This window comes from Mastigoproctus giganteus, chromosome 13, assembly GCF_048544385.1.
Source record: "Mastigoproctus giganteus isolate SK-2022 chromosome 13, ASM4854438v1, whole genome shotgun sequence".
Lineage (NCBI taxonomy): Eukaryota > Metazoa > Arthropoda > Arachnida > Uropygi > Thelyphonidae > Mastigoproctus > Mastigoproctus giganteus.
In genome coordinates, this window is record NC_143587.1 from 131,225,652 (window position 1) to 131,253,186 (window position 27,535).

At 38.8% G+C, this 27,535-nt stretch overlaps 1 protein-coding gene and 1 long non-coding RNA gene across 2 annotated transcripts in view; both read left to right on the plus strand.

Annotated features, from left to right (window-relative positions):
* Positions 1 to 18,441, plus strand: part of LOC150076442 (uncharacterized) — a 340,519-nt gene extending 322,078 nt beyond the window's left edge. Inside the window, exon 3 of the long non-coding RNA XR_016547839.1 lies at positions 18,131 to 18,441. This is a non-coding gene — a long non-coding RNA (uncharacterized LOC150076442). The remainder of the gene's footprint in view (positions 1 to 18,130) is intronic.
* A 71-nt stretch (positions 18,442 to 18,512) lies between these two features.
* On the plus strand, positions 18,513 to 19,998 carry LOC150076443 (somatostatin receptor type 2-like). The gene has a single exon (XM_090387421.1). It carries the CDS (start codon positions 18,574 to 18,576, stop codon positions 19,816 to 19,818), a length of 1,245 nt encoding a protein of 414 aa, XP_090243547.1. The 5' UTR covers positions 18,513 to 18,573; the 3' UTR covers positions 19,819 to 19,998.
* Positions 19,999 to 27,535: the final 7,537 nt, after the last annotated feature.

A 27,535-nucleotide genomic window follows, 5' to 3' on the forward strand; every position in this document is an offset into this window, starting at 1 on the left:
CCTTTTTCCATTTGTAGTCATTGAACCTCAAGCTATAAAGTCTGATAATACTGATGATATTGTGGTGTCGCAATCCGTGGGAGCTAACAAAACTGATGATGCTGGGATTGCAACCATTTGCAAACAACCTCGCGTTTTGACTGTAGTATGCAATAAAACGGTTATTTATTAAGGAAAAAACTGTAGTAGTCTGTAAATCTTTACAAATAAATTGCTTTCGATTGTAATTTTTAATTCGAAAGTACTCGGTTAGACGTCAGTTAAATTTATAAAAGAAAAGTATGGAAATGTTACCACATTAATTATTTCCTAATTTACGAGACAAAAATATATATTTTCAAATCACTGTTCTGCCAACCTTCTAAACAAGGATTTTTTTAAAATTCATTCATTCATTCAGACACATTACGATCATAATGCCCAATAACTTTTAATATAACTAATGAATACTCATAAGACAGATAAAAAAGCATAATGCATATAGACAGTCTCATTGTAAATATTACTTTACAGCTTAAACAGATCGTACAAAAAGATGTTTAAAATGTTGCGATGTAGTTCATGTAAAACTTGGAGAGGGAAAAAAAGATCTAAAGGATTGAGATCTAAACATGTCCCAAATTCTGCATTCTTACTTCAAATATCAAAATGCTATTACTAGCATACAGTTTCTGCCTGCGATTTACACTACTGTAAATGTTTATAGTTATGAATATTTTAATTTATTTTTTTGTTTATTTTGGGTAAATCTATAACAAAATAGCTTTGATTGTCATATTTCTGTTCGTAGCGTGTGGGGTTTTCCCATAAACATCTTAAATTTTAGTGTTATAATAGCTAAATGATAAAAGGAAGACACTTTTCTCCTTCTACCAGAAAAAGCTATCATTCCTACCGTATCCACTGTCAAAAAGTGCTAATCCAATTCCTCTTTGAATTTTAACCGACTTATCAACCACAACGACTGTGGCAGACAATTCTAATAATCTACAGCAGGCTAACCGGAAGTAAACACGATGCCCAGCCTTCTGTTCCTCGCCAAAATATTGTATTTGTGCCCCCTGTTTCGTCTCTCTTCCCAAAGTGAAAATATACCTTCCCCGTTCATTTTACTGATTCTCTGTAGGGTGTCGTGCACCTCTATAAGGTTCGACTAAGATATTTTCTTAATGTCTTAGGATATTTTTAGTTTGGACGTGATTTCAGTAAATGTTTTTATCAAATAATAAAAACCACAAACACCACGATGAGAATCGAATTAAAACTCATAAGATGAGAGCTTAACACATATTCACAAAGGAGGTAGGCAAGCGAAGGCAAATTACGAGAAATCTTTCGCAAAGGATTTTGATATCGATGGTTGGACTGTTGGCGATCCTGCTCAGACAGTTGACAAATTGAATGAGCATTTTGCATATACATTCACACATGGTTACTTCTGTAGCGAAGTAGAGGACAGAAGCTGATTAAATTATACCAGGGAGCTAAATGATTTTGTAATAACTGAGAGCAAACTGAAAGAGAAATTGTTGAAGTTAAACATAAGAAAGGAAAGGCACCTGGGGTGAATGGGATCTATTCAGTTATATAAAAGGAGACAGGAAAGGAAGTAAGCAAACGCTTAGCCATAATTATGAGAGCATCCTTGGACTCAGAGGAGGTCCCCGCGGACTGGTGATGTGCAAATGTGTCCCCAATTCACAAAGTGGAATCAAAGAGTGACACGAGTAATTACAGACCTGTTAGTTTAACAGAGATCAAAGGGCGACACGAGTAATTACCTGTTACTTCTGTTCCGGGAGTAATGGAGTCACTGGTTAAAGAAACATTGCAGAATCATCTAGAAAAGATTGCAGTAATGATTCAGAGAGAGTATGGGTTTGTTAAGGGTAAGTCTTGTCTGTCAAGTTTGATTGTATGATGTGGTCACAAAGGAATTGGATGCAAAAAAATAATTTTGATATCATATACTTGGGTTTCAGGAAAGCTTTGGGTATTGTTGCACATGGAAGGCTACCGTAGAAATTGAAGTGGTATGGCATAATTATCCCTCTGTATAAGGCAATAGTCAGGTCACACCTTGAGTACTGCGCACAGGTCTGGAGGCCTCATTTTAGGAAGGATGTCGAGTTGCAAGAGCGAGTACAAAGAAGGGCAACAACATTGGTGAGGGGAACAAAGGGGTGGTCTTACCAAGAAGTCTTAAGTTCTGCAAATTTTCACCTGCAAGGTGATCTGCTTGAGGTATAAGACATTGAAGGGTTGAGCAGGCTCAGTGCTAATGGCAATCCTTTCTTGCTCAGATTACGAACCTCAGGGGGTTTAAACTGAAGTTGAAGAAAGATAGTTGTAGAATAGATGTGTGGAAGTATGCCTTTAGCCAGCGGGTAGTGGTTTTTTTTTTTTTTAATAGGCTGATACTGTATTAGGTTGCTTTCTTGCATCATCTACCGCTGCTAATGCTAATATTTACTTATTTATCACATGAATTGGTTGACTGAATTTTCGTTAAAGCAAATGAAGTCATGGAGCTACAGCAGATTTTATGTAAATTACGCGTATTCCCTCGTTGGTTTGCCTGTTTTCCGCGATGAAAAATCCGAATTTTTATTATACTTAAATATTTATAATGGAGGGAAGAAATGAAATAACTTTTCATTTCACTGAACTGTGTAAAAGCTGCACTAGCTTGTAAGGACATCATATTCTGACGAATAGACGATATATCACAAGGGCTCTCTCCTTCCAATGCTCGGGTATCGATACACTTCATTCCTGACTTTCGTAATGCAACAGACAACATGACCTCAATGTTCATTACAGTAGAATTCTCAAGTGTGCAACATAACTTAAGATTAAACAAGTACCTTCGTCACTGAATATTGATGCTTCTAGATTTCTTTTGTTTAGGAAATCTAGAGGCTTTATTCGGTCCAGATGCAGCCACCGCGCACCCCAGAGAAGCATGGAAAGATTATTGCCATGATCCTGGCATTATTCCGGATGGCGTGGCGCGTTATCAGCCTGGAATTAAAAGTACCAGGAGGGGATTTAAAAACAAAATGTCATATTAGGGTTACCCGAGAACAACTTCAACAACTCATGCGTATTATGTCCATAAATTAAGTGTGTTCTCCGATCGGCTTGCCTGTTTCTCTGGACGAAAATGCCGAGTTTATTTGCGGAAAAAACATGATATTCTGCCATGAGACGACTAACTTAACCACAGTGTGAAAACAAAAAAGCCAAAAAGGTTCGTCGCGTCATTCACGGGATTTGAATCTGGGTCCTTTTCATTTGGTGGAGGAAAAGTTATGATTATAACTACTGTGTTATCGAGGTCCACCAGGGAGAGGATGTTAATGTATCATTCCGTATGAGGGGACGCTATTGGCCTATCCCAGGTCCACTCTGTAACCCTTCTTCCGGCGGCCTAAAGGTCGATTTCCGTCGCTGATCATCAGAATTTCTTAAATGGGAGGCCGACCGGGCTAGCCGAGTGGGTAAAGTACCTGCCCGGCAACCGAAAGGTCGCGGGTTCGATTCTCGCCTCGGGCTTGGATCAAAGTACTGCAAAAACCTTGGGAGGTGCAATATGGCCACAGAAGCCGATGCGCCAACAACTACCAAATCAAAAAAAAAAAAAAAAAAAAAAAAATTAAATGGGATTTAAGACAGAAAAGTAGAAGGGCGAACATAATTGTGCATTTTTATGTTAATGGGACTTAAAAGTATTCAGCTATTCAAAAAAGCTGAATTCACTACTGTCACATGGGGGATCTAAAAAACTAATGATTCTACAGTTTATTGCGGACTAGGGCTGCTAAGATTATTGGTATGTTATTGAGAAGTAGAAATGCAAAACATTTAACAAGTAATAAAAATTAATAGCATTGTTAAGGAACAGGATCAACTCGGAGAGTAGTAAGGATTTTTACCCTATTTTATGGTTGATACTATGTGGTGCAACTTCATTATACGTAATGTAAACATCAAAAGAGCGCGTATCTGCATAACACACGTACCTTACTGTTCAGCTGCCCACGTCAGTTTGTGGTAATTACAAATACGGTCAGTATTTGACAAGACACTTCACCACTGAAGAGAGTGTAGAATTTTTAAGTGTCAAACAGCACTAGGGGTTTCCCCATCTCCGCGTAGTGTACATTATGGGTATGAAACAGAACATTGTCAATGCCAGAGGTTTAAAAGTCTATGGATTTTGTATATGGGTAGTGTGTGTGTGTGTGTACCGTTGTTCCTCTGGTAATTTAGCCGTTAGGCCCCTAATGGAACCCAACGTTGTCTACACTCTGCCCCATGGAAGCAGACCAGATACACCAGTATTATAGTTATTTACTCTGGCAGGTCCTGCCACCTAATTTCCTGAGATTTCAGTGGCTAGGACCTGAAAACAAATGGAGGGGGGAGATGAAATTGGGTTAGCCGAGTTAATTAAACATTGTGCTAATTAAATTTTTGAGTGTGGGGTACAATTACTAGGGGTTGGTTTGAACGCTAGTCATGAAAAGTTTTAAGAGAGAGCAGGGGGGAGATTGAATACTGGGGGAAAATAGACATAAATATGGGGTCAATAGAGAAGGCGATCCCAAGGTGTCAGTGGGGCAGGCCCATGCCTCACCAGAGGGAAGAAGGGATCAGCTCCCCCCCGGTTAGGAGGAAAGAGGAAGAAAGGACCAGGCAAGGGAGCATGGTTCTGAGAGCCAAGGTGGCCTTGAACAGCAAACCTGTGACGAGTCTTCTTAGGAGTACCCATTCAGTGAGTCCAGTCCGTTCTGAGAAATGTCACTCATGGGAACGGTGTCCCATCTTACAGTTTGTCCTAGTTACGGTCTGAGTCTGTGGTCGCACTTGGGAAGCATGTCCCCTCCAATTGTCACTTAATGTGGAGGGTCCGTTCAGTGAATCTGGTCCGGTTTTGGTGGTCACTATTGGACTGATGTCATGTTCTTTGTGGCGACGATGACGTAGTGATTGGTTGGTTTGCATTTTGTTGTTACAGCCTGATTCTTCTAGGGTGTGTGATTTCCTTGCGGCAAGTTGACCAGGGCTTGATGTTATATCTGAGGCGGATCCAGTAGGTTATAATCGGCATGTGGCGGAAATGTCCGGCGTCTGGCAAACATCTTTTGGGCAAAGTCAGAAAAGGCTCTGTAGGTGATTTCATCGTCCAGTAGGTAATACTCCTGATTTGTAGGTATTAAAGGAAGTTGGATGACAAGTAAACCACGGAGATCTTCGTACAAACCGCACTCGTACATAAGATGGTGCGAGGACTCCAGGGAGTCCTCCTTGGGTTATCAATAATTCCCAGTAGATTTAGTTTGCAGCGGGTTGCTAGGTGCTCTGTGAGGCGGTAGGTCGTATATAAACCTGGAGAGAACCAGGACGGATACTGTGGATATGTAGTTTGTACACTTGGCATTTCTCCATTTGTGGAGTCTGTCCAGCGTTCTTGCCAAAATGTCATCGGATGGGTTTGCAGTCTCCTTTTCTCCATGGATAGGTTTTTGGCAGGATCTGTGGTAAAGTTCGTGAACGTAGTGCTGGTTCCACGGTTCAGATGGTAGAGCATATCCATATGGGCAACTTCTAGGGGTAAGGAATGACAATATTTTCAAGAACACTCATATTTATTGCTATTTGAAATGTAGCATATTTAACACATTTACAGCTAATAGTGTTTTTACGCTGTATATATTTTATTTTATAAAATATATACAGCGGATATATATCTGCTGTGTACTGTTATTTAAAATAATTGGAACTTAATTTTCGAACATTTTTAAAATAAAAAAAAAATTTTTTTTGTTTTTCAGTTTTTCTGATGTGTGTATTAACTTTAAACTTTTACCACGAACAGCATCATATAGCTCATCCTGATTCGTCTTGCTAAAGAGTTTCCAGTGTTTGCAATGTTACAATTTGAACAACGAAAAAACATCACATTTTGCATAATTTTGGATAAACCTTGTGAGAACCCATAAAAAATAATGTTTTCTCATTATTCAAATTGCAGTAATAAAACAAATAAACCGGCCAATAACGTGCACGTCTACCTTTTCTAGCCTTCACAAACTGACTTCCAATAGACGCTTGACAAAAAGCTTAGATTCACAGGATGCAAACTCCTAATCATACGCAATGATAACGCAAACTACTATTCCAATTTTATTTCCCGAAGTGTTATGAGTAGTTCATGCAAACTTCTGCTTTCAGTTAGGGTTCCGATAAACCGTGATCGTTGCATTCTCTCTCTCTCTGTAGACGTTTACTTTAGACAAATTCCCCTGTAGGCATTTGGGAAACCAGATAGAATCGATTGAAAATGGATAACCACTGCCGAAAGGCAAAACTACATTGACAGAAGCATTAATGGTGCTGAAACGTAATATCGATTCATGGAAAATAGAAAATTCCTGCTTCTCTCAGAGAACATACAGAACCTGCGTCCGTCTGAAGCTGCAAAATAGTTTGAATCGTGACGACACGACTCTTGTAAACGCTTTAGATCACATCATGGGATGTTAGACTATTTGAAATGTCAACAAATGTATAGGAAATAACATGGAATCGAAGATATAAAGGAAACGATATTTCTTTTACAAAAAGGAAGTGAGAGGAATGTAACTGTAAGATTGGAATGGGATAAAAGGAATCGTTTCATATGTTTGATGAATTTTAAGTTTGAAATAAAGATTAAATCACTGGAAGGACACTATAAAGCGAGAATTATCCCATTTTTCACAAAAAAGTATTGGATAATACTCGTGTATGTTTTTTCAATAGTTTATGCCGTTTATTTTTTACAATCATTTGGAAAAGTGAGGATTAGAAGAAAACAGAATTCAGTTTCTGCAATAGGAACTGCGGCTAGTTTTGATTCAGGAGAGGGAAATGTTACGCCAAATGGTTTTGGGTTTTTCATTTGCATCACATACAGTTTGGACAGTGAAGTAAAGACACGCAGCGCAAATATGACTTTAGAACCAAAATATGCTGTATAAATCATAATAACAATATCCATCGCTATGAGTTATACTGTAGTAACTCATAGTTGGAGAAAATAATTGGCTAACGAACTTGATATCTGTACAACCGGTGGCAATTAAAATACTCAGGAAACTCAAGTACTGTTTATATACATGTATAGCAAGTTATAAACTGTTTATGAACAAGTTATAAACGTTTTAATCATCAGATCTCTGTCCGACTTCTATTCTGGAGATCAAAAAACGAAGAGAAAAAACTTTCTTCTCATGTCACAGTATATCAATAGCCAGCTTAATCACTCTAGTATGAATTTGCTCGCATGATACTGCCAAGTAACCTGCGAGTTGCTCTTTTAAAAGAGGATTTAACATTGGTAAATATGCATTGAGTGACCAGAAGAGCTCGTTGAATGATTTTAAAGTAAATTTACTTTCAACTCTCCCTACTTTTCGAGCTTCTCTACCGTGGACTTCACTCCAGCGCGATTTCTTTAATCTAGCCCGTTGCTGCACTTTCGGTGTTTACACTTTGTTTCTAAATTTTTTTCGTATATTTATGAACCAGGGATTTATCTAGCGAATGTTGAAAGTTCGCTTTTAGATACTTCTTTTGACAAAAAAGCGTGTTTTTTTGCCTTTCCAAAAATACACATATTTAAATATAAACCCTTAGATTAGCTGTGGTAATTTTGGACCTCGCAGGATAAAATGTCATTTAACCCAGTAAACACCCATGCCCAAAATTAAAGCGGAAGTGAATTGCACAACGAGCGAAAATTTCCGTAAGATTTTCTTTTTCTTTTTAGCATGGATTTATTCCATGCAAGACTTGACTTGAATGTCGAGGCAGATGGCTGGTTTAATAAGAGTCGATGGGAAGGTAGTCTTACTTCCGATACGCTTATATGGTGCAATTCCAAAACGAAAAGAAACGTTAAGTATTTGCATGATTGAAAGTATTTGCTTCGGAAAGAGAGGGAGAGAACGAGTGCAATTTATTTCACTTGGTTCCGGTTGAAAGGGAAATGTAGCAACAGCAAGTGTCCATTAACGCGGTTTTCGCAGATAACATTCATCACTGCAGCGCTTGAATTTAGACCTGCAAATATTTGGAGGAATGCAGATGCTGTGTCTCCGGAAATAACTGTAGCGAGTGATATTAGCATGTCTCATTTCTAGAAAGAAACTTGATGATGACGTTTGTGCTGTAGAGTGGAAATCCTGTAGTTAACAGGTTTCATGAGAGAAGCGAATTTTTTATAACTGCTGTTTTCACTTGATGCACCATTTGATCTTTGCACGATTATCGTAAATTAGCTACAAAATTAAGATATTCTGCTGAGGCATATTTGCTGATTAAATAATACAGTTATTCATTATTAATGCCAAAAAAAAATTCCAAAATATGCAAGGAAACCAGGCTTTTGATGTATCAGCCAAACAAAGTCAATGGAACTCTTTCAAGATGCTCAGCATTTGGAATAGTATTCACTTTTGCAGACATGGTCTGCAAAAGTGAATACTATTCCAAATGCAATCTCACCATTGACTTATATAACAGGATTATAACCCTTATGCCCTCAAGGCCACAGGTATGAAGTAAATTTTAGTGATGAAGTGATTTCCAGTAATTTATAAAGCATTTCTAAAGATACACATTGATATATATTTTTTTTTTGGCTGATATCATACAAAAAAGTTCTCCCCACTTTTGTTTTATCCGCAGCTTCTATATGTTACTTCATTTACAAATATTTCATTAAAAACCAAAACTTTGATTCCACTCGTTAAAATATTTTAGAAATATAATAAATAAACAGCACTCAATCGACAACTCCTTTTCATTGGGAATAATGTAATTTCGTATTTATATATGGTTATAAAAATATATTTCATTTGTTTCGAGGATTGTAGTCGTCTGTATATGCGAAATTATAAAATTTATGTTCATTTATCTGTCATACTAGTGTAAAAATAATTTTTCAAGTTAAAAGAAATCAACTATTGTTTATCAACTTCCTCTTGTCTTGTATGCGGATATTTCACGACATATGGGCAATTCTTTCAGGATCTAAAAACAGTGAAAAAGTGGTTATATAAACATGCTTCCGATTCTGAAAGGTTATGGGATTTTAAAAATGGTTGTGAAGCTTTAAATGGGGAAAAAATAATAAGTAGTCACACACCTAGTAAAATGGTTGTTTATGGTTGATACATAATTGCTTATTCTTGTATTTCATTATACTGTATTATTCTTTTTATTATTTTGCACCAATCGAAACCCTATAGTCATTTTTATTGAAATAGCTATAGCTCTGTAACTGTTCAGAATTGGATATATGTTTATGTAAACTTTTTTCATCGTTTGTTTATTGTTATTTTTTTTCTAGTATTCATTCCGAAAATACGGTCGACATGTTATGAAACAGCGTGATTAATTTTAGGTAATTTATTAGAAGCTTCTGACAAATATACAGATATATTTCTCAGGTGTTATTCTGAGAGAATGTACACTGAAAGGACAGAATTCATGGGTTCCTGGGCAACGCGACGCTGTCACCCCTCTCTCTAGTGGGCGAACCACCGCTTGGCAAGTATATAGGTACACTGCATCACTGCATTCACCTAGACGTTAATTCGATGTCAGTATGGATAAACATCGTGAGTTAACCGACTTTGAAAGAGGGATGATAGAGGTGCCCGACGCATGGATCACTCTATCGCGGAAGTGGTACTGAGATTGTACTATCCCCGTTTGACAGTATCAAGAGTGTATCGGGAATACGCCATTTCCGGAATAACATCTCATCGTGGACAGAGAATGGTGGTGGATGATCGTGGCTTTCGACTCTTACTGGCATTGTTTCAGCCAACCGGAGAGCGACAGTGGCAAAATTCACCGCCGACTTCAACGAGGAAGGTGCCAGAAACGTCTCCATCAAAACCATCAGACAGTTACTGACTCTCTACCTAGACTTCAGGCTATATCGATAAGGGGTATAATACTCATCCATTTCTGATCTGGATCCAGCAGATGCTACATTCGCTTTCCGATTATTTATTCGACGTTCGTTTCCGCTGGATTCCAAGCCACATGGGGATCAGGAGGAATGAACTGGCAGACGCTGCGGCGAGATCACCAGGACTCCACAACACTCATGGACTGTTAGCACCCTATAGAGACTACAGGCAGATGATAAGCCTTACAGTACTCTCCTAATGGCAACAATCTTGGCACATGGGCAGGTCACGAACAAGCTGTATCAGATAAAGCCTGTAATCCGACACTGGCAGGCTAGTCTTCGCAGGAACCGCAGAGGGGAGATTGTTCTAGCTCGCCTCCGCATAGGATAAAGCCAGCTTACACATTGTTTTCTGCTGAGGGCAGATGATTCTCCTGTGTGAGAAACGTCGCACCTTTTTAACTATTTTTCACAATTAACTGAATGTCCACGTTTTAGACAAGAATGTTTTATATTTTATCGCTTTTAGTCATATAGCTTAGCCTTAAACATAGAGCCGGATATTGTCGTACAATGACCATGAGTCTGCTGTTTTTAGCTACTTAAAATCAGCAAACTTTTGTACTCACATTTTAATTTACTTTTTAATGTTTTATATAAACTTTTTATATCTATGTTTATTATATATTTTGAAATGGTCACCTAATGTATTAGGTCACTGAAAGCTTAATGTGACACGAATATCTTGTCGGCACTGCGGGACACATCCTTGCTTGAGACCGACTAATTCAGCTGTTTAGAAAAAAAAAACCCATAAAGTTCCTCTCGCCATTGACGCAATTCGGACCGGATTCAAACTCATGCCTTTCCTCTCCCCCTTCCCCTCGTGTGAGGAGGAAGGTGGGGGTTATAACCAATGCACTACGGCGCAGACACCAAAATGGTTAATTAAAATTATTTAATTAATATATTTTCCTTGACCAACAGCATTTATAATCTCTGATTCTGTGTTTAAAAAAGGTGTGCAAGTTGAGAAATACTCTAGTCGGAACGGGAGGAACTTTTATTAGTCTCTCTTTCTCTCTCTCTACCTCCAATATGACCCAGTCTTCCAATAATTCTGTCAATTTTTGTCTTGAAAAGTAGGCTGATATATGAAGTATCCCATTGATGCACTGTTAAACCAAAGCAGCAAACCGACAGAGAAACAAATACGTTATTATACTAAGTTATGAGGTAATACGCCTAAAAATTATGATCGTGATCCTTACCGAATATGTTTAATGCAGTTTGCTATATGTATCATGAAAATTTAAAGAGCCGTGTTATGAGTATTACACAAATAATAGGGAATCCTCAAAAGGCCCTCCACAATAATTTACCATATTCATGATAATAATTTCCCTCAAGTTTACTTTATCTGGATATTGTATTTTGTTCTCAGCGATTTTTATTCATCAGAACGATCAGCTGAGTTCCTGATTTCACTGAAGAGAATTCACGGACTCTGAAGAAGAACACTGAAACCGGTTGATATTAGTGTTGTTATAAATTGGTGACTGCTAAACGACTTCATTTATTTTAAATGAACGTAGTCTTTCGCCTGTTTTTCCAACTTATCAGCGTTTCCTTTCAAGATACGGTTAACCTACCATTTAAGTGACATGAGAAAGGACAGGCCTTTCATACATGCAACTCAACTTTCAAAACTTCTTGAAACAAACCCAACACTGCAAACCCCATGTGAATATCCCTCGAAACTTGCTTTCATTTAGGCTGTTCTGGGACCAAATAGAATACTCGCTTGAGGGCTTTACAAAATCCACGAACCGTTATTGACAATCAACTACCCCTTTTCTCATGGGCTGCAAAGCTGCTATCGATGTCACTGGGTTCCAGTAAGATATCCGAAGGCGCAGTAAGCAAGTATCGGGTTGAATTATAAGGCAGTGTTTATAAACGGATTCCCTGGAGTTCGCTGGGGAAAGATATTAACTACAATCGTTATCAAATTTAGGCTTCTTAACTATATTAACTATTTCAAAATGTCATGCAAAAGAGATCAATTTGAAAGTGACAACAGAGTAAACATGTATAATCGTTACCGAAATCGTTATTTGGAATTTCATAGGGTAAAACCTCAGCTGAATTGAACGTAATCATGTGTTAGTCAAGTTTTAATCTTCTATTTGATCGTTATTTGGGGAAATGATTGAGCACAATATATATAGATGAAAATAATGTAGCCTTTTTTATTTATTTATTTTTTTTAATAGTATCCATTTCAGAATGGGACTTCTTTATACTGTGTTGAATTTTATTGCCTGATTCCTATTTTAAGAAACTTATATCAGTAGGAATAATATCAATAAATTTCTTAGAGATGCGATTTAGCGTAGAGGGGAATTACAGTTTTCCAACACTTAACCATCACATCTGCTTTCTTAAGCATGCAACGAGAAGATATTTATATATCCAAGAGGGGTCGTTAATTTCACATACCACATGAAAATTAACGTGGTACCACTCCATGTTGATGCATTTACTTACGTAGCTTGTCCAGTAATCGAACTTCATAAACGCATTGGCGAATTATTCTACTCTTGATGAATGAACCATCACATCAGGATTGTCAATACGTTAAGGTCTGATACTATGGCATTATATATCTTAACATGGCGATGTAATTTATTAGGTCGCCGAAATTACCTGGTTTTAGCGCATTATAGACAGTTGCTAATGCGCCAATAAAATCCAAAACAAACAAAGGTCTGATACAAACCTCCGAACGTTTGCGCTAGAGAGAGAGAACGTAGGTTGATCAGAGTCCGCGTGAGTAGCACATTTGTATAGTCACTGCCCTCCACACACCGGGTGTAAAATACCTGAGTTCGAATCCCGTCAGGGATGTGAGGAATTTTTCTAGGCCTTTAGACTGAGTTAGTCGGTTTCAAGCGGCGTTAGTATGGATTTCTTTCCCTGAAACTCGGGATTTTCGTTCAGAAAACCGTCAAATCGACACGCAACCTACAATTTACAGACAGTATATACGGTGCAAGTTGGTCAAGTAGCTGATGCATCTGAAAAAAAAAAAAGGAAAGGTTGGCCAGCCTCAAACAGAGGAGGTGGAAAAGTGATTCAATTTGATCGTACTCCACAAGAGTACGATCCTTGAATTCTTCTGTGAATCCACAAGGTTCACAGAAGAATTCAAGGGCCAAAGACTGGTCCCAGAGGAACAGGTGCCGGTAGATGTTGGTTAACTCAACCTCGAATGAAGATCTTCCAGTGTTAGTATGAAGACTCAAGTTAGTAATATCATCTCTTACCTCATAGTTGCTAAAGGAGCAATGAGGTCTGTGTCGGCTGCTATCAAAAGGAGGGGAGTCTATCCATAACTACCGCTAGTGTGACCTAACATCACCCCATATTACAAGGGAGAGCGTCTAAACTGGTGTGGATAGCATGTTACATCGAAGAACAATGGCCGGTGCACTTTACCGATGAGTGTAGATAGAGTTATTTGAAACGTATCATCGAGGGTTGTTTTTGAGATGCACCGAGGCTGGTTTTCTTTGGATTTGCACGATGATTGGTTTGTCTGTTTAATTAACGTAAAAGTAGTTGTAAATCTGGCTTTATCTCTTGACATCGTTCTTGGCGCGGGGAAGTGCTTCACCCATGACCGACACACTCGGCCACAAAGCAGAGAAATTTATTTACATTTCTTGTTCATAAAACTGTAAATAGAATTCTGCCAGTAGAGATGGGATTCGAAGCCACTCCTTTTCGACATGGCAGCGTTATTAATACAAGACTTGCACGTTCTTTAAGTGAGTAGTTGGAATTCACCTGTCTGAAATATAATTTGGGTGAGAACCACTGATATAGAGAAAATGCTAAATCTGCTCTTAGGAGACATATTACTGCCTCCACAGTTTCATGAGCAACTCAGTATACTACTAGCCATCGCTGCTACCTTGATTTCTTGATAGCCTCATAAATAGCGTGCAGTATAGTTGTGTGTTTGCTTAATGTAGTAATCAGGAGAACCGTACTTCACATCGTGAGTTAGGGTTGAATGTGAAAGTGTTTGCAATTCTGCCCATACACGATGGGAGGGAGTATATGATGAGAGCCTTGTCAATCAATTCGGCCTTGGAGAGATTGTGCAGTGCTCATGGGGTAGAATTTTTTTTCAGCCCAGTCTGTAGTTGTTGACAGGAGAGACTGCTTCTACAGGGATGGGGTACACTTAAATAGAAAAGGTTCAAGAATATTTGCTGATGCTATCAAGGAAGCGTTAGGTGGGTTGGAAAACTGCTAGCTTGGGGGATACACAGACTAAAAGGTTAACAGTGGCCACAGGCAAAAGTGATTTTTGCACTGCTTCTATTAGAATGAGCAGCAGCCTGGAAAGCAGGGTAATGGAGATTTCCAGGATTGCTGGGAGTTATAGTGGAACAAGTAAATACATGTAATCAGTGGACGCTGCTCTTCGTGGACGTGTTATTGGTGGAGTTCCCTAGGGTTCAGTGTGGGGCCCATTGTTGTTTTGTGTATTTGTTAGTGATATTGATGGGGGTGTATCGGGTTTGGTGTCCGAGTTTGCGGATGGTGCAGGGGTTGGCGGGGTTGTTGGCGACAGTGGGGACGGTGTGCTGCTCCGGATGGATCTGGATGGGTTGGGCGGGTGGGCTGAGAGGTGGCGGCTGCGGTTTGGCATTGACAGGTGCAGGGTGCTGCATATGGGTGGCGGTAGCCAGGGAGGGGTGTGCCGGCTGTGTCGTGCTGCACTTAGGGAGGTGGAAAGTGAAAAAAAGACCTTGGAGGGTGGTTGTGCAGTGGGGTGTGAAGTTCGCTGAGCGGTGCGGACGGGTGGCCGGGCCAGGTCGTGGAGTCTTGTCAGTGATGTATGGGAGTTTTGCTGGCGGGGACAGGGAGGCGATTGTCTCATTATACAAGGCAGGGGTCGGGCTACACCTGGAGTGCTGTGTGCGGGTCTGGAGGCCTCATTTTGGGAGGGATGTGGAGTTGCTGGAATGAGTACAAAGAAAGGCAACAGGATTGGTGAGGGGAATAAAGGGGTGGAAGGGCTTAAGTTCTGCAAATTGCAGCACCTGTGGGGTGATCTGATTGAGGTGTGTGGGGCCTTGAATGGGTTGAGCGGGCTGGGTGCTGGTGGGGTTCTTCCTCTTGCTCGGGCTGGGAGCCTGGGGGGGCGCGGTTTCAAATTGAGAAAAGATAGTTGTAGAATGGAGGTGCGGAGGTTTGCCTTTGGCCGGTGGGTGGTTGTTTGGCGGAATAGGCTTCCATCTTTTGTTGTGGAGGCTGGTGGCCTGAATAAATTCGGGGCTGAGCTGGACGGGCATTTGGAATGAGTGGAGAGGTGAAATGGGAAAGGGTTTTTTGGCTGGTGCTGCATAGGCTTTCTTTCTTGCGTCGTATGCCTCTACTAATGCTAATGCTAATTTCACAAACAACACAGTGCTGAGAGAGAGAGAGAGAGGCTCCACTGGAGAAGAAACTGTCTCCGAGTTGTGATCTCAGATCCCTACAGGACCACTGTTACCCAGGGGCTCACATCTGGTGAGTATGGGCTTGGCACACCCAGGGTCCTCAGCTGGATATCATCATTCTTCTCTTTTTTGGTGATTTCTTTCTACTTCTCTCTCTCTTTGTCAGGATAATTCAGAATTTTTTTTTTTTTTGCCTGGTGCAGCATAAGCCTCAGGCTTCCTTGCACCATATGACTAATAATAATAATAATAATAATTGGCCAGCAAATCACATTCCATCTTTGACAAAAAATAGCGGAAAATATTATAAATGAAATTATATAAAATAAATAAAAAAGAAATAAGCTATTTATTGATTTTTCTCAGAGCCTAAATTAGCAAATCTGTAGAAACAGGCTGTTGCATATATTAAAATTTTGAGATTACTTCAGTTTTATTTATAAATTATGCATTTGCAGTTATCTATGTTGAGTGTATACAACTGAAGTTAACCATTTGTTTGTTTTCAACTTTTCATTGATAGGCAGTGATTGGATCATAGTATATATATATGGAAGAGAAATGCGCAGTATATACTAAGCAGCAGATAGTTTATTAGGCGAACCTACCATTTCAATCACGTAATGTGGCTTTCTTTCAGTACTAGTACCACATGTTCATACTATGAGATGAAAAGTAGGTGTCCGATGTAGGGATGCTGCATGGGTGTAATTCACAACGCGAATGGTCAGACAAAAGATTTGAGTGACGTTGAAAGTGGCATGGCCGCTGATGGCATGGGTATTTCGGAAACTGAAACACTGACACGGTTTTCACGTACTACTGTGTTACGATTTATCGAGATTGGTTCAATAATCAAATAAAATTCAACCATTGGCGATCCTGTGGTCGGATACAGTCTGTTGTTACGAGAGGCCAATTGAGATTGACAATACTTGTGCAGGGTAACACAAAGACCAGTTAGTCAATAAGAACGGAGTAATACTGTAATAAACCAGCCTAATTTCAGAACGGATAGCTCGTTCTACCTTTTCACGGATGGAGTATCACAATTTGGAACTGAATCGGATTCCACTCCTGTGGAATCCAATTCAGTTCCAAATCAGCAAAATACAAGAAGGAAGTATAGTGGGGTGAGAAATATCAGCACTTGGACAGTGGAAGAATGGAAAAACGTTGCTGGGCTGAAAAATCAAGTTCCTGCTGTTTCATGCTGATGAATAGATCACAATATGACAAAAAAGCAAGAGTTGATGAACTCTTCCTGCCAGCCAAGTGTCAACAATATTGGTTGGTATTGGTGGCAGTGTAACAGTGTGGGGAGTGTTTTTGTGGTACACATTGATCCCCGTTCTAAAGTGAGATGCCACAGGTTATTCGAAAATTATTTCAAACCAGGTTTATCCCCTCACTGTTGCAGCATATTCATTGCGAATGCGTTCGTATAGCAGGATAATGATCTATGTTACCACGCCAGAATTGCACACAACTAGTTCCAGGAACTCAAGAGTGAATTCAGCCTACTGATATAGCCCTATTATTCACCAAATCTCAAACCATTTGAGCAGTGAAAGGCGAGCTAGAACGAAGTCCTCGTAGTTGGTATCTGCAAACAGACAATTTCAAAAACGGCAGGAAGCACTTAAGTTCATATTGAGCAGCATCCCTGCGGCACGCTTTCAATACCTAGTTGACACCTTGCCACGAGGAATCTAGGAGGTTTCAATGGGTAAATTGAGACCTATTCGCTGTTAGATCGACGTACCCAATAAAGTTGGCACTCCCTACTTACTAATATAGGGAGATAGTATAATATACTATTATACTAGCTCTCTTTCGATTGTGGGTATCTTATGCGTAGACACAAAGACATTAAAACTTAGAAGCATTACATTCATGTCATCATATTTTTCTAATCCGTTTATATGGAATTTTAAACTTAGGTGCATGTGTATGGGCAAGAAAGTTTACCTGGTAGATCACTGTTGCTTAGAGGATTAGTGCTAGTTACAGATTAGGCTCGAAGGTAGTAGTTACAACACATTAAATATTTAATTTATATGAGGGATGATAAAAACAAGACATAGCAATGTCCACAGTCGCAGAGCTGGGGTAGCACAGTTGGTAGAATTGCCGTTTTCCCTACACCCGGTGGGAAAGTCCTGAGTTCGAGTCCCATCGATGACTTGAGGAATTTTTATTGACCTTTTTCACAACGTGGCTGAGTTACTTGGTCTCAGCGAGGGTAGCATAGTTTTTTTCTTTCGGAAAGTCGGGTTGTTCGTGCAGAAAAAGAAAATAGACCACAGAATCCACGCAATTTACAGATAAAATACACGGAGTAATATCGTTGATGTTCCTAAAACCCTGCAACAACAACAACATAGTCGTCTCTATATATCCCTTGAGCCGTTCCAGAACGGCTAGATGTTAAACAGCTTAAATAAATAAATGCAAATAAAAGTGTACCCTTTCACGTTTATGTGTATCTTGTTTGATAAAGTTTAGGAACTTTTGATGTTATGTACTTCTTACATATTTTCTGTTTTATTAATCTGATTATTTTATTACATACCCGTTTTAAATTACTGCTGCATAAGTAAAAAAAAAACATTTTCGATTTCTTTTTTCGCAGGTAACAAGCAATCGGAAAAATAACTGAACTGAAGAATGAAATAAAAGAAGACCTCATGGGTGAAGTTTTTGAAAAGAGCAGTGTTCAGCAGGACGAGATTTGGCCATGTGAATAGACAGATGGATGATATCGATCTGGATTTGGTTGAACTGAGAAAGCAACTGCTCTTCCATTCAAATAGAAATGATCTACAATCGTATTCACAAGAATTATTTCTTTTGTGTGTGTATGTGTGATAAATCATTGCGTCGTTTAATTTGCATGCTGTATTCTGTTAAATCTCGGAGTTCTTTGCAGAACATTTTATCCTGATTCTCTGACAGAGTTATTTGGAATTAACTTATAAAGTAGTGAAACCACCTAGAAAACTTTTTGTGCTTTGACCACAGGCCAAATAACAGGTCATTAGTTTCTTTGTGCTATAATATCATCAAGTAATAACAATGATGGAAGAAGAAGAAGAATTGGACTTTTTGACTTCAATTTCAACCAACTGTACACTGGATAATTCTACTGTTGCAAACTTTACAAATTGCACACAATATTATGGTCCAGATATGGATTTCTTTCCTGGACCTCCAAAGATCGTTTTGGAATTTGCAAAAATTCTTTATGGTGTCGTTTGCCTTGTGGGACTGTGTGGAAACACTTTGGTGATATATGTGGTATTGCGTTTCTCCAAGATGCAGACGGTCACTAATATGTACATCTTCAATTTGGCATTAGCAGACGAAATGTTTCTAATTGGACTGCCTTTCTTAATAGCCACTATGGTGTTCAAAGCATGGCCGTTCGGTCGAGTAATGTGTAAAATATACATGACGACCACCTCCATTAACCAATTTACCAGTAGCTTGCTCCTGACCGTGATGAGTGCTGATCGATACGTTGCTGTTTGTCATCCGATTTCATCGCCTCGATATCGGACTTCATTTATTGCTAAATTTATTTGTCTCACCGCCTGGACTGTGTCGGCATTGCTCATGGTTCCAGTTTTTATGTATGCCAACATAATGGACACTTCCTTCATTATAACCTGCAACATATACTGGCCGGAGAGCACATATATGGATGGACAGAAAGCGTTCACGTTGTACGCCTTTACATTAGGATTTGCTATTCCATTGGCATTGATTTTGCTGTTCTACTTTCTTGTTATCTGCAAATTGCGTAAAGTAGGGCCAAAAAATAAATCCAAAGAAAAGAAACGCACACATCGGAAGGTTACATATTTAGTCCTAACAGTAATTACGGTCTATGTCATTTGTTGGTTACCATATTGGAGTACACAAGTGTGGATCACATTTATGCCACCCAATCAGAGTCAAGGTGCCATTGGATTCACTATTATATTATTGGCGGGTTGCCTTTCCTACGCCAATTCGGCTGTTAACCCAATTCTTTATGCCTTTCTAAGTGACAACTTCAAGAAGAGCTTCGCCAAAGCCTTTACCTGCGCTGCAGGAAAAGACCTCAACGCTCAGTTACATGTAGAAAATAGCGTTTTTCCGAGAAATGCGCGGGGAGGATCCGGTAAGCAAGATCGCAAAGAATTGCGTTGTCCACAAACATCTCAAGAGACTGAACCATCAACGGCAATCACCATGACGACAAAAAGTGACAAAGATTATTCATTACGCAATGGTTACAGTAAACAGTCTTCGGACACCGAAGCTACTCAAGTGTAAAAGCGTCAGTTGGCTATTATTGTACACCGAAAAGACTATTATAAGAATTGCAGTAACCGTTTCATCAGCAACTTGACTATTGCCAATTCCTTTTAAGTGGTGATGCATTACAGACATAGTTATGAGACCACCAAACACAGAAAGCACAGTGAATAACTGGACAATGCGAATCACCAAATGAAGAAATAATTATTTCAATAAACAATCTTCACAATGATATCCTCATATTATGAGATTTTATTCTTCTCATAGATGCGTTTAACCAAATATCAATTTATTTTCTATATATTTGTGGAGTAATCATTTTACAAATGTTAATTCGGGTGTATTTGATGTGCACATTAAGTTCATTTACTTCCTGAAATCCTTGTATAATGAAGAGGATTTATGGTTAAACAATTGTAGTATCTGTTTTGACGTTCATGTCTAAGATCATGAATATAAAATGGATGTTCACTTGCGGGTATTGACATTTAATTCAAACTTACTGCTATTTTAAATCCAATGTTATCGGTAAACTTGAATAATGGCAATTTTTAATTTTCCAGGATAACTTTATAGAGAGAGACATGATTCATTATTAGCCTCAGTATTCTGAATTTTGTCATCATAATAGTCATCGTGTTTGGTTCTTATTATTATCAAATGTTTAACTTTTGTTATATTTTTATTACCGAGTTGTTAGAGATATCAGTTAATCTTTATCAGTTTGGAAGTTGAAAATGCTTAATTTTATCACGAGATCTAATATTTATTGCTTCTTCATTAGATTTCAGAGAGATGGTCAAAAATTATAGCGGGTAATCTTGAATCGGATAAAAATATAAGCCTTTAATTTACATTTTGTGCAATATATTTCGTAATAAATACTAATTATGATTAATTTCCTGAAGTACATTTTACTGTTAGAAGTGTACTACGCTTGCAGTGCAATTGAACAATTCTATTTATTTTTACACAAATGACAATTTCTCACATAGCTGGTCGCTAATTTTTGTTATAATTGGAAATTCCATGAAGACGTGCTACTTTAATAATTGAAAATACAATTGCGTTAGTTCTTTGGCAGTTAACGTTTTGAATAAATTAACAGAAATTAAAAGTTAATTCACGGAAAATAAATATTAGTATATTACAAAAAAGAAAATAAATTTTGGCAAGGTGAATGCATAAACTGAACAAAGTTCATAAAAATTAATGAACCATCTCGATAGAGTTATCTCATCTTTAATAGAGTTGTTTTTAAAAGATGGGAAAATTATTATCCATTAGTACCTGCGTTGTAAGATGGATATTCATCTTCCAAACTGATATACGAAAAGACCACCGAAGTTATTATATACATATGTATATACTATATGTAATTATTCTATTTACAGGGGTAGCGTATTTATTTAGAACTTTGAACGAACTACGGCATATTAATATCGAACCTACTTGTTGCACTAAAAAAACTTTGTTTAGCTTTCATAAAAGGTTTGTCATTTAAAAAGTTACCTTGCACCTAGAGACACTCCCACGTAGATGCTAACTGATGGTTCATGTTTTTGAGAAAATAATTCTTATTCTATCATCTGCCCTGATATACACGTATATAGGGCTCCAGGGCATATGATGGTTAAAATGCGCAACTGTTGGGTTAACAAAACAGGGTTTCTCTTTTGAAGTAATATTCGGAGATGCGATCCTTTTGTTTTAGACTTGTAATAGAAAGATTTATCAGAATGGAAGGGTTTATAGAAAGAATAGCTATGTTTATGAATGAAATGTATTTTTCTTCCGAAATAAATATTATCTCCTTCAACTGACTTGGCCTTTATTCTCCAACTGAAACACAATTAAATGATAGCTGAATCAACTGGTCGTTTAATACGAGCTTTGAATTGGCGATATATTAAAAAAAATGTTTTTTCCTTAATTTTGTAATCAAATGTGGTAAATGAATACTTCCTTCTATTATTCAAATTCTATAAAAAGTTGTATTTGACAACAGAATGGTTAATGGTTGTGGACGAAAAGGAAATCTGCAGAATTTCTGGTTTCCTAGTAGAGGAAACCTCTTCTTTAACATAATGGGAATACTTTGATAGTCACAATCCGTTAATGAGTATTTCAAATGCCATGCTGTAGCATTTCAGCCAAGCTTCATTAAAAAGAAACTTTGATTCTGCACTTTAAGAAGGTGTACACAATAAAAGCTATAACAAATGTTGGGTGTAGGTACAAGTTTTATTTGCAATAGCACTAAACATCTTTGCTACATCAGAATCGGTGAGGTCATTATCTTTGCAAATTTTACCTTTGCGTACAATAGATATGCTATCACAGTGACATCTGCTGTCAGTCTACACTTAGTGACCACTTTGTTATGTACACCTACTGTTTTCATGAAATAAAGCGCTTCTCCAATAATAGCACCACACGTTCCCTCTATGCGGTAAAAGCACAAGGATGCAATGTATCCGTCCACGTATGAGTTCTTCCAACAGGTTAATGCATGTAAGAACGCAAGAATTGTAAATAACTGGTTCCAGAAACATGACAGTTAATCCCATCTACTGTTGGGCCCATCTCCACCGTTACCCAATCTAAGCAGTCAGTTTAATTGAGAATATGTGGGATGAGATGAAACTCGCTCGTCGCAGTAGTGACCTTTTGACGTGGGCACTTGCACGTGATGAGGGGACCTCCCGGTGACGCTGCTGGGCTTCCAGATTAGCATCACTGAGATCCAACGCCCACAGCCTAGCTTCCAGGCTATCAACGTAAGAATCCAGCGTGTTTGTCGTGCGCTGCGATCCGTGGAACCTCTGAAAGGGGGATCCTGGTGTTTGAGGGGCTCAGCTTCAACAAGATGGGTGGTCCTGGATAGCTCGGCCAGGATCAGCCGGCTAGTAGGTTCTCCTGTAAGGTTCAACCATGTCGACGATGTCTCTACTCTCACGGTCCGAGCGACAGTATTCAGACTTGCGGAGGTGCGGTTATATTGTCTGGGTAGCCCTAGCGTCCCACTGCCGAGCGCATTTATTGCTTGGCGAGTAGTGGGCGTCCCATTTCGGCTCCGTGGTGGGTGGGAAGCCCGGGCACTGAACCAGTCCAAAACACTTATGAACCCTTATAATCTAAACTTTTCTTTTGAGGCCCCAACACCATCCCTACCAGATATAAATACAGACGAACAGAATATGACTAATGCAGCTAAACGGCTAAGAACGGCAAAAAAACCAGGACCAATTCCACGCTTCCTGGTAATCCATTTAACATAAGAAAGACCCCATTGGAAAGATGTCGCCGTTCGTTATTCAGAAGGGATTAGAAGGGTTGGCAGGGTCGCCAAAATCAGTCAAACTGCTACGCCCCGGTGAAATTTTAATAGGAACTAAAAGAAAAAAAAAAAAAAAAAAAGGAAAGCACTCAGAACAACTTCGAGCCACCTCTGTCGGGGCAATTTCGATTACAATTAACCCTCATAAGACATTAAATTCATCTTGTGGCGCGATCTTATGGAAGTGTCAGAGAAAGAAATCTGTTCTGAACTTAAGCCAGAAGGAGTGACAACTGTCAAGAGAATATTCACACGTAGCGAAGGGAAACTAGTACCTACTAGAAACTTGATCCGATCCTTACCTTTAATATGCCAATATCTGCTAATGAGATTAAAACTGGGTACCTGCACTGCACAGTAAGGCCATACGTGCCAAACCACTTAAGATGCTTCAAGTGTCAAAAATACGGAAACTCACAAATGCTCTGTCGTGGTTCCATTGTATGTGTTCGGTGTGGTGCAAATGACCACGAAATCACAGGATTTTCAGCTACAAAACCTGTATGCATTAACTGCAATGGAGAACACCCTGCATATTCAAGAGCATGCCAGTGGTGGAAGGAAGAAGAGGAAATACAACGACTAAAGGCAGAACTCAACATCTCATATCAAGAGGCCAGGAAATAAGAGAATCTAGTAAGTAGCAGGAAAGCAATATATGCAGAAAAGGTATACAAGAAATGCTCGAGTGGGTCTTAAACGGATATGACAGTACCGCCGAAAGAGTCATTCATGCCCATTCCCCGCTACTTACTGAGTCCAGAAAAATCAGACAGCTGCCACTCCAATATCAGCACGTCCCAGTGCTCCAGCATTACCAAAAATGAGCACTAAATTAAGAGTACGAGCTGCACAGCCCACGTCAGGGGAAGAAAAAATGGATGCCAAAACCAAGGAGGCACCGGACAAAACAATCTTGGAATTCTTTGTGGAGGAAGAGATGGACACAAGACAGCGTCCATACTTCCCCAAGAAAGATAAAACCAAGACTGACAAAAGTAAGTCATCGGAAACCGCCTGATGGACCCACCAAGCCAAAATAATGGCTAAATTCCTACAGTAGAATTGCCGTAGATTCCGGGAAAATACTGATGAATCAAGGCACTCCAGCATAAGCCAGCCTGCTTTTGTGTACAGGAGATTTGTTTAAAAGCAAATGATGACCCCCACCATGCATAATATTACCATCATTCGTAAGGATACAATTATGGATGGTCCTGCACTTAGAGGAGTCGTAATCCTCGTGGGAAACCAGAACCCCTTTCAGCCGTTGCAGCTTACAACTAGCATAGACACAGACAGTTAATGAGAAACCCACTTTACAATGGGTTTCTCATTAACTGTCTGCTCTTTTTATTTGCCAACTGGAATTTACATCTCCCAGAAAGATCTTGATGATGTTATCATGCAATTGCCTCCCCCTTGCTGAATTCTGGGGATTTTAATGGACATAACGCTCTGTAGGGTAGTATGGGTCCAATTGCAGACCCGTACTTTCTCTGCCATTTATCTTTCTATCTGCTCCCCTTCTCTACCTCCTTCACTTACTTGGGAGTGTGTGTTTAGTATCAAACGGTACTTGGGAGGTGGAGGAAACCCATATGGAAGTAATCACTTCCCCACGATAACTATCCTAACTAGTGGTAGACCGTACCTGCCATTTAGTTTACCGCAGTGAAAGGTTGATCAGGCTAACTGGAATGCCTTTCAACATCTAGCAAACCTTGACATAACTATGGTCATCATCATCACTAACATCTACACTACTTGTATAATGCACTACCTGAGAAACAGCTCATCCGCGCTTAATATCTTTAATCTATAATTTTATCCTTAATTGATCCTTTGCCGTGCCCTCCACCTGACAACTCAAGTTCCGGGTACACGTCATAGCCCCTGTCACGGGGAGGCTGATCTCCACTAGCTATCAGTGAACTTTTGTTTAATGGCAAACTTAAAAGCATTTAACTGGAAACGATTGTGATTCTTGTTGGCAAACACAACTAAAAATATTTTTGTATTTTCTAATTCTTTCATAATTTTCTTTTCCTTCCCTTCCCTTTTTTCTTTTATTTTTTTGTTTACACACTGTAAACTCACATAAAACTTTAAACTGCCAACTTAGCAATTGCTAATATAAATAAAAACTCATCAGTGCAAAATATTTCAAAATATAAATAAAATAACTTAAATAAAAATAAAATAGCTGAAATATAAATACAAAAAAAAATATATATACATAAAAATACCTTAAAATATAAATAGAAACTCATCAGTGCAAATTAAACTCTTAAAATATATATTTACATATGTACATATTTATCCTATATGCAATCGATTAATTCCTCAGTCTTTATTTCATTAACTCCCTTACCATAATCCAAAAAATGGTCATACCAACACCTATTCTTAAATAAGTCACTGCGGATGTATGAGACAGGGCCAGTCTTAGAGAAAACTATTTCTCTCTGTTCTGTGTACATTGTACAATAATTTTCCAACACACGATCCGTATCTTCGATATGTCCACATACATACCTCGGATCATTTTCTACTCCCAGCGGCCCCAGGTGCCAAGCGATTCTGTGATCAAGAGATATTGCTCTGAATTAGCGGTCTTTCTTTAAATAGAAATCGTTTCCTTATTAAAGTATCATTAACACACTGTTAACTAAGCTATAGTAAAGAAATTAACTTTACTAGACTAGGAAGGAAAGAAACCTTTTTTCTTTTCTTGTACATATTAACTTTTAACCCTCTAGTGCTTGGTCACAGAGTGGCACTGCTCCTGCCTCCACGTGGCGGGGCCGGTAACCTGGTAGGGAAAAGCCCTCCCTGCCAGGGTGAAATGGAGCGAACTGACTCCAATACCCAGGAATTTACTGGGTACATAGATCCGAATATAACTGATCTAAGATATGAGGAATCTAGTCCTCCTGGAGATACAATTAAAACGATTAGAAAAGGCGAAAGAAATGATTCTGTCTACACAAAGAGACCGAAAACGGATATAAAATTTTTAAATGCCCCAAGTTACCTTATTATACACTCAAACACTGAGAAATCGGTAGGCCAATTGTCACCCTTTCTCACACAGAAGACCCTTGAGAGTTATGTCGGCCCACCAAAAAAATGTTAAGAGATTAAAATCAGGTGATGTTTTAGTAGAAACGGTCCACTCTAAACATTCTGAAAAATTGTTACAAATGACAACCTGTGCAGAAATACCAGTAATGGTATCCCCTCACAATACCTTAAATACCTCAAAAGGTGTCATTATGGAATGGGACCTTCTAAATGTACCCGAGGAGGAAATTCAAAATGAACTTCAGGAACAGGGAGTCATAAATGTTAAAAGAATAACAATTAAAAAAGAAGGGAAAATCACTCCCACTAGGAACCTGATACTCACTTTTAATACACCAAAACCACCCAGATCAGTAAAAGCTGGATATTTACATTGCAATATTAGACCATACATCCCGAATCCTCTCCGCTGTTTTACTTGTCAGAAGTCTGGCCACTCGCACACTGTATGTAGAGGTAAGGCGACGTGTTCAAACTGTGGTTCGCAAGAGCACGTCACTTCTACTTGTACAATAGAAAACCATAAAATTCCCGATGAAATACATTATGCAATGATACAATTAGATTTATTTAATGAAATATACCTTGAGAATACATTTACAGACCAATGGCACCACGCAATAATACTGACTTTTCCGAAGCAGGGAAAATACCAATCAAACCCACAGAACTATCTCTTTGGCCAGCAGCTTGGGTAAGATCTTGGAGAAAATTGTCAATAATAGACTAACGTGGTATCTAGAAAGCAATAACCTTCTCAGTCCCGCACAATATGGCTTTCGAAAAAATCGCTCTACCTTAAATTTACATATATATCTCGAAAATCAGGCAAGAGACACTTTCCTCAGAAAACAACATGAAGTCATCGTTAATTTTGATATTGAGAAAGCATATGATACTACGTGGCGATATGGTATCCTTAGAGGACTACAGCAACTTGGTCTTAGAGGACACCTACCTCTATACATAAGCAATTTTCTAAAAAAATGAACATTCTAAGTTCGACACAATACATTTTCCAGAACATGCACTCAGGAAAAAGGGGTCCCTCAAGGATCCGTACTAAGTGCTACCCTTTTTACAGTACACTTTAGCACAATAACAGAAAAAATACCAGCCAACATCAGCACAACTGTTTATGCAGATGACTTCAGCACAGAATATGAGAACAACAGAATGACAATTGCAAGTAGCCATAAACAAAGTGATAAAATGGACAGAAAGAAATGGATACAGAATTTCCACACAAAAGACCGTACGTATACATTTTTGCAGGAAAAGGACTCTCCATCTTGATCCCGAACT

Bases quoted from the DNA above. Each gene is read 5' to 3' on its own strand.
- LOC150076443 (XM_090387421.1), top strand. From the start codon at position 18,574: ATGATGGAAGAAGAAGAAGAATTGGACTTTTTGACTTCAATTTCAACC.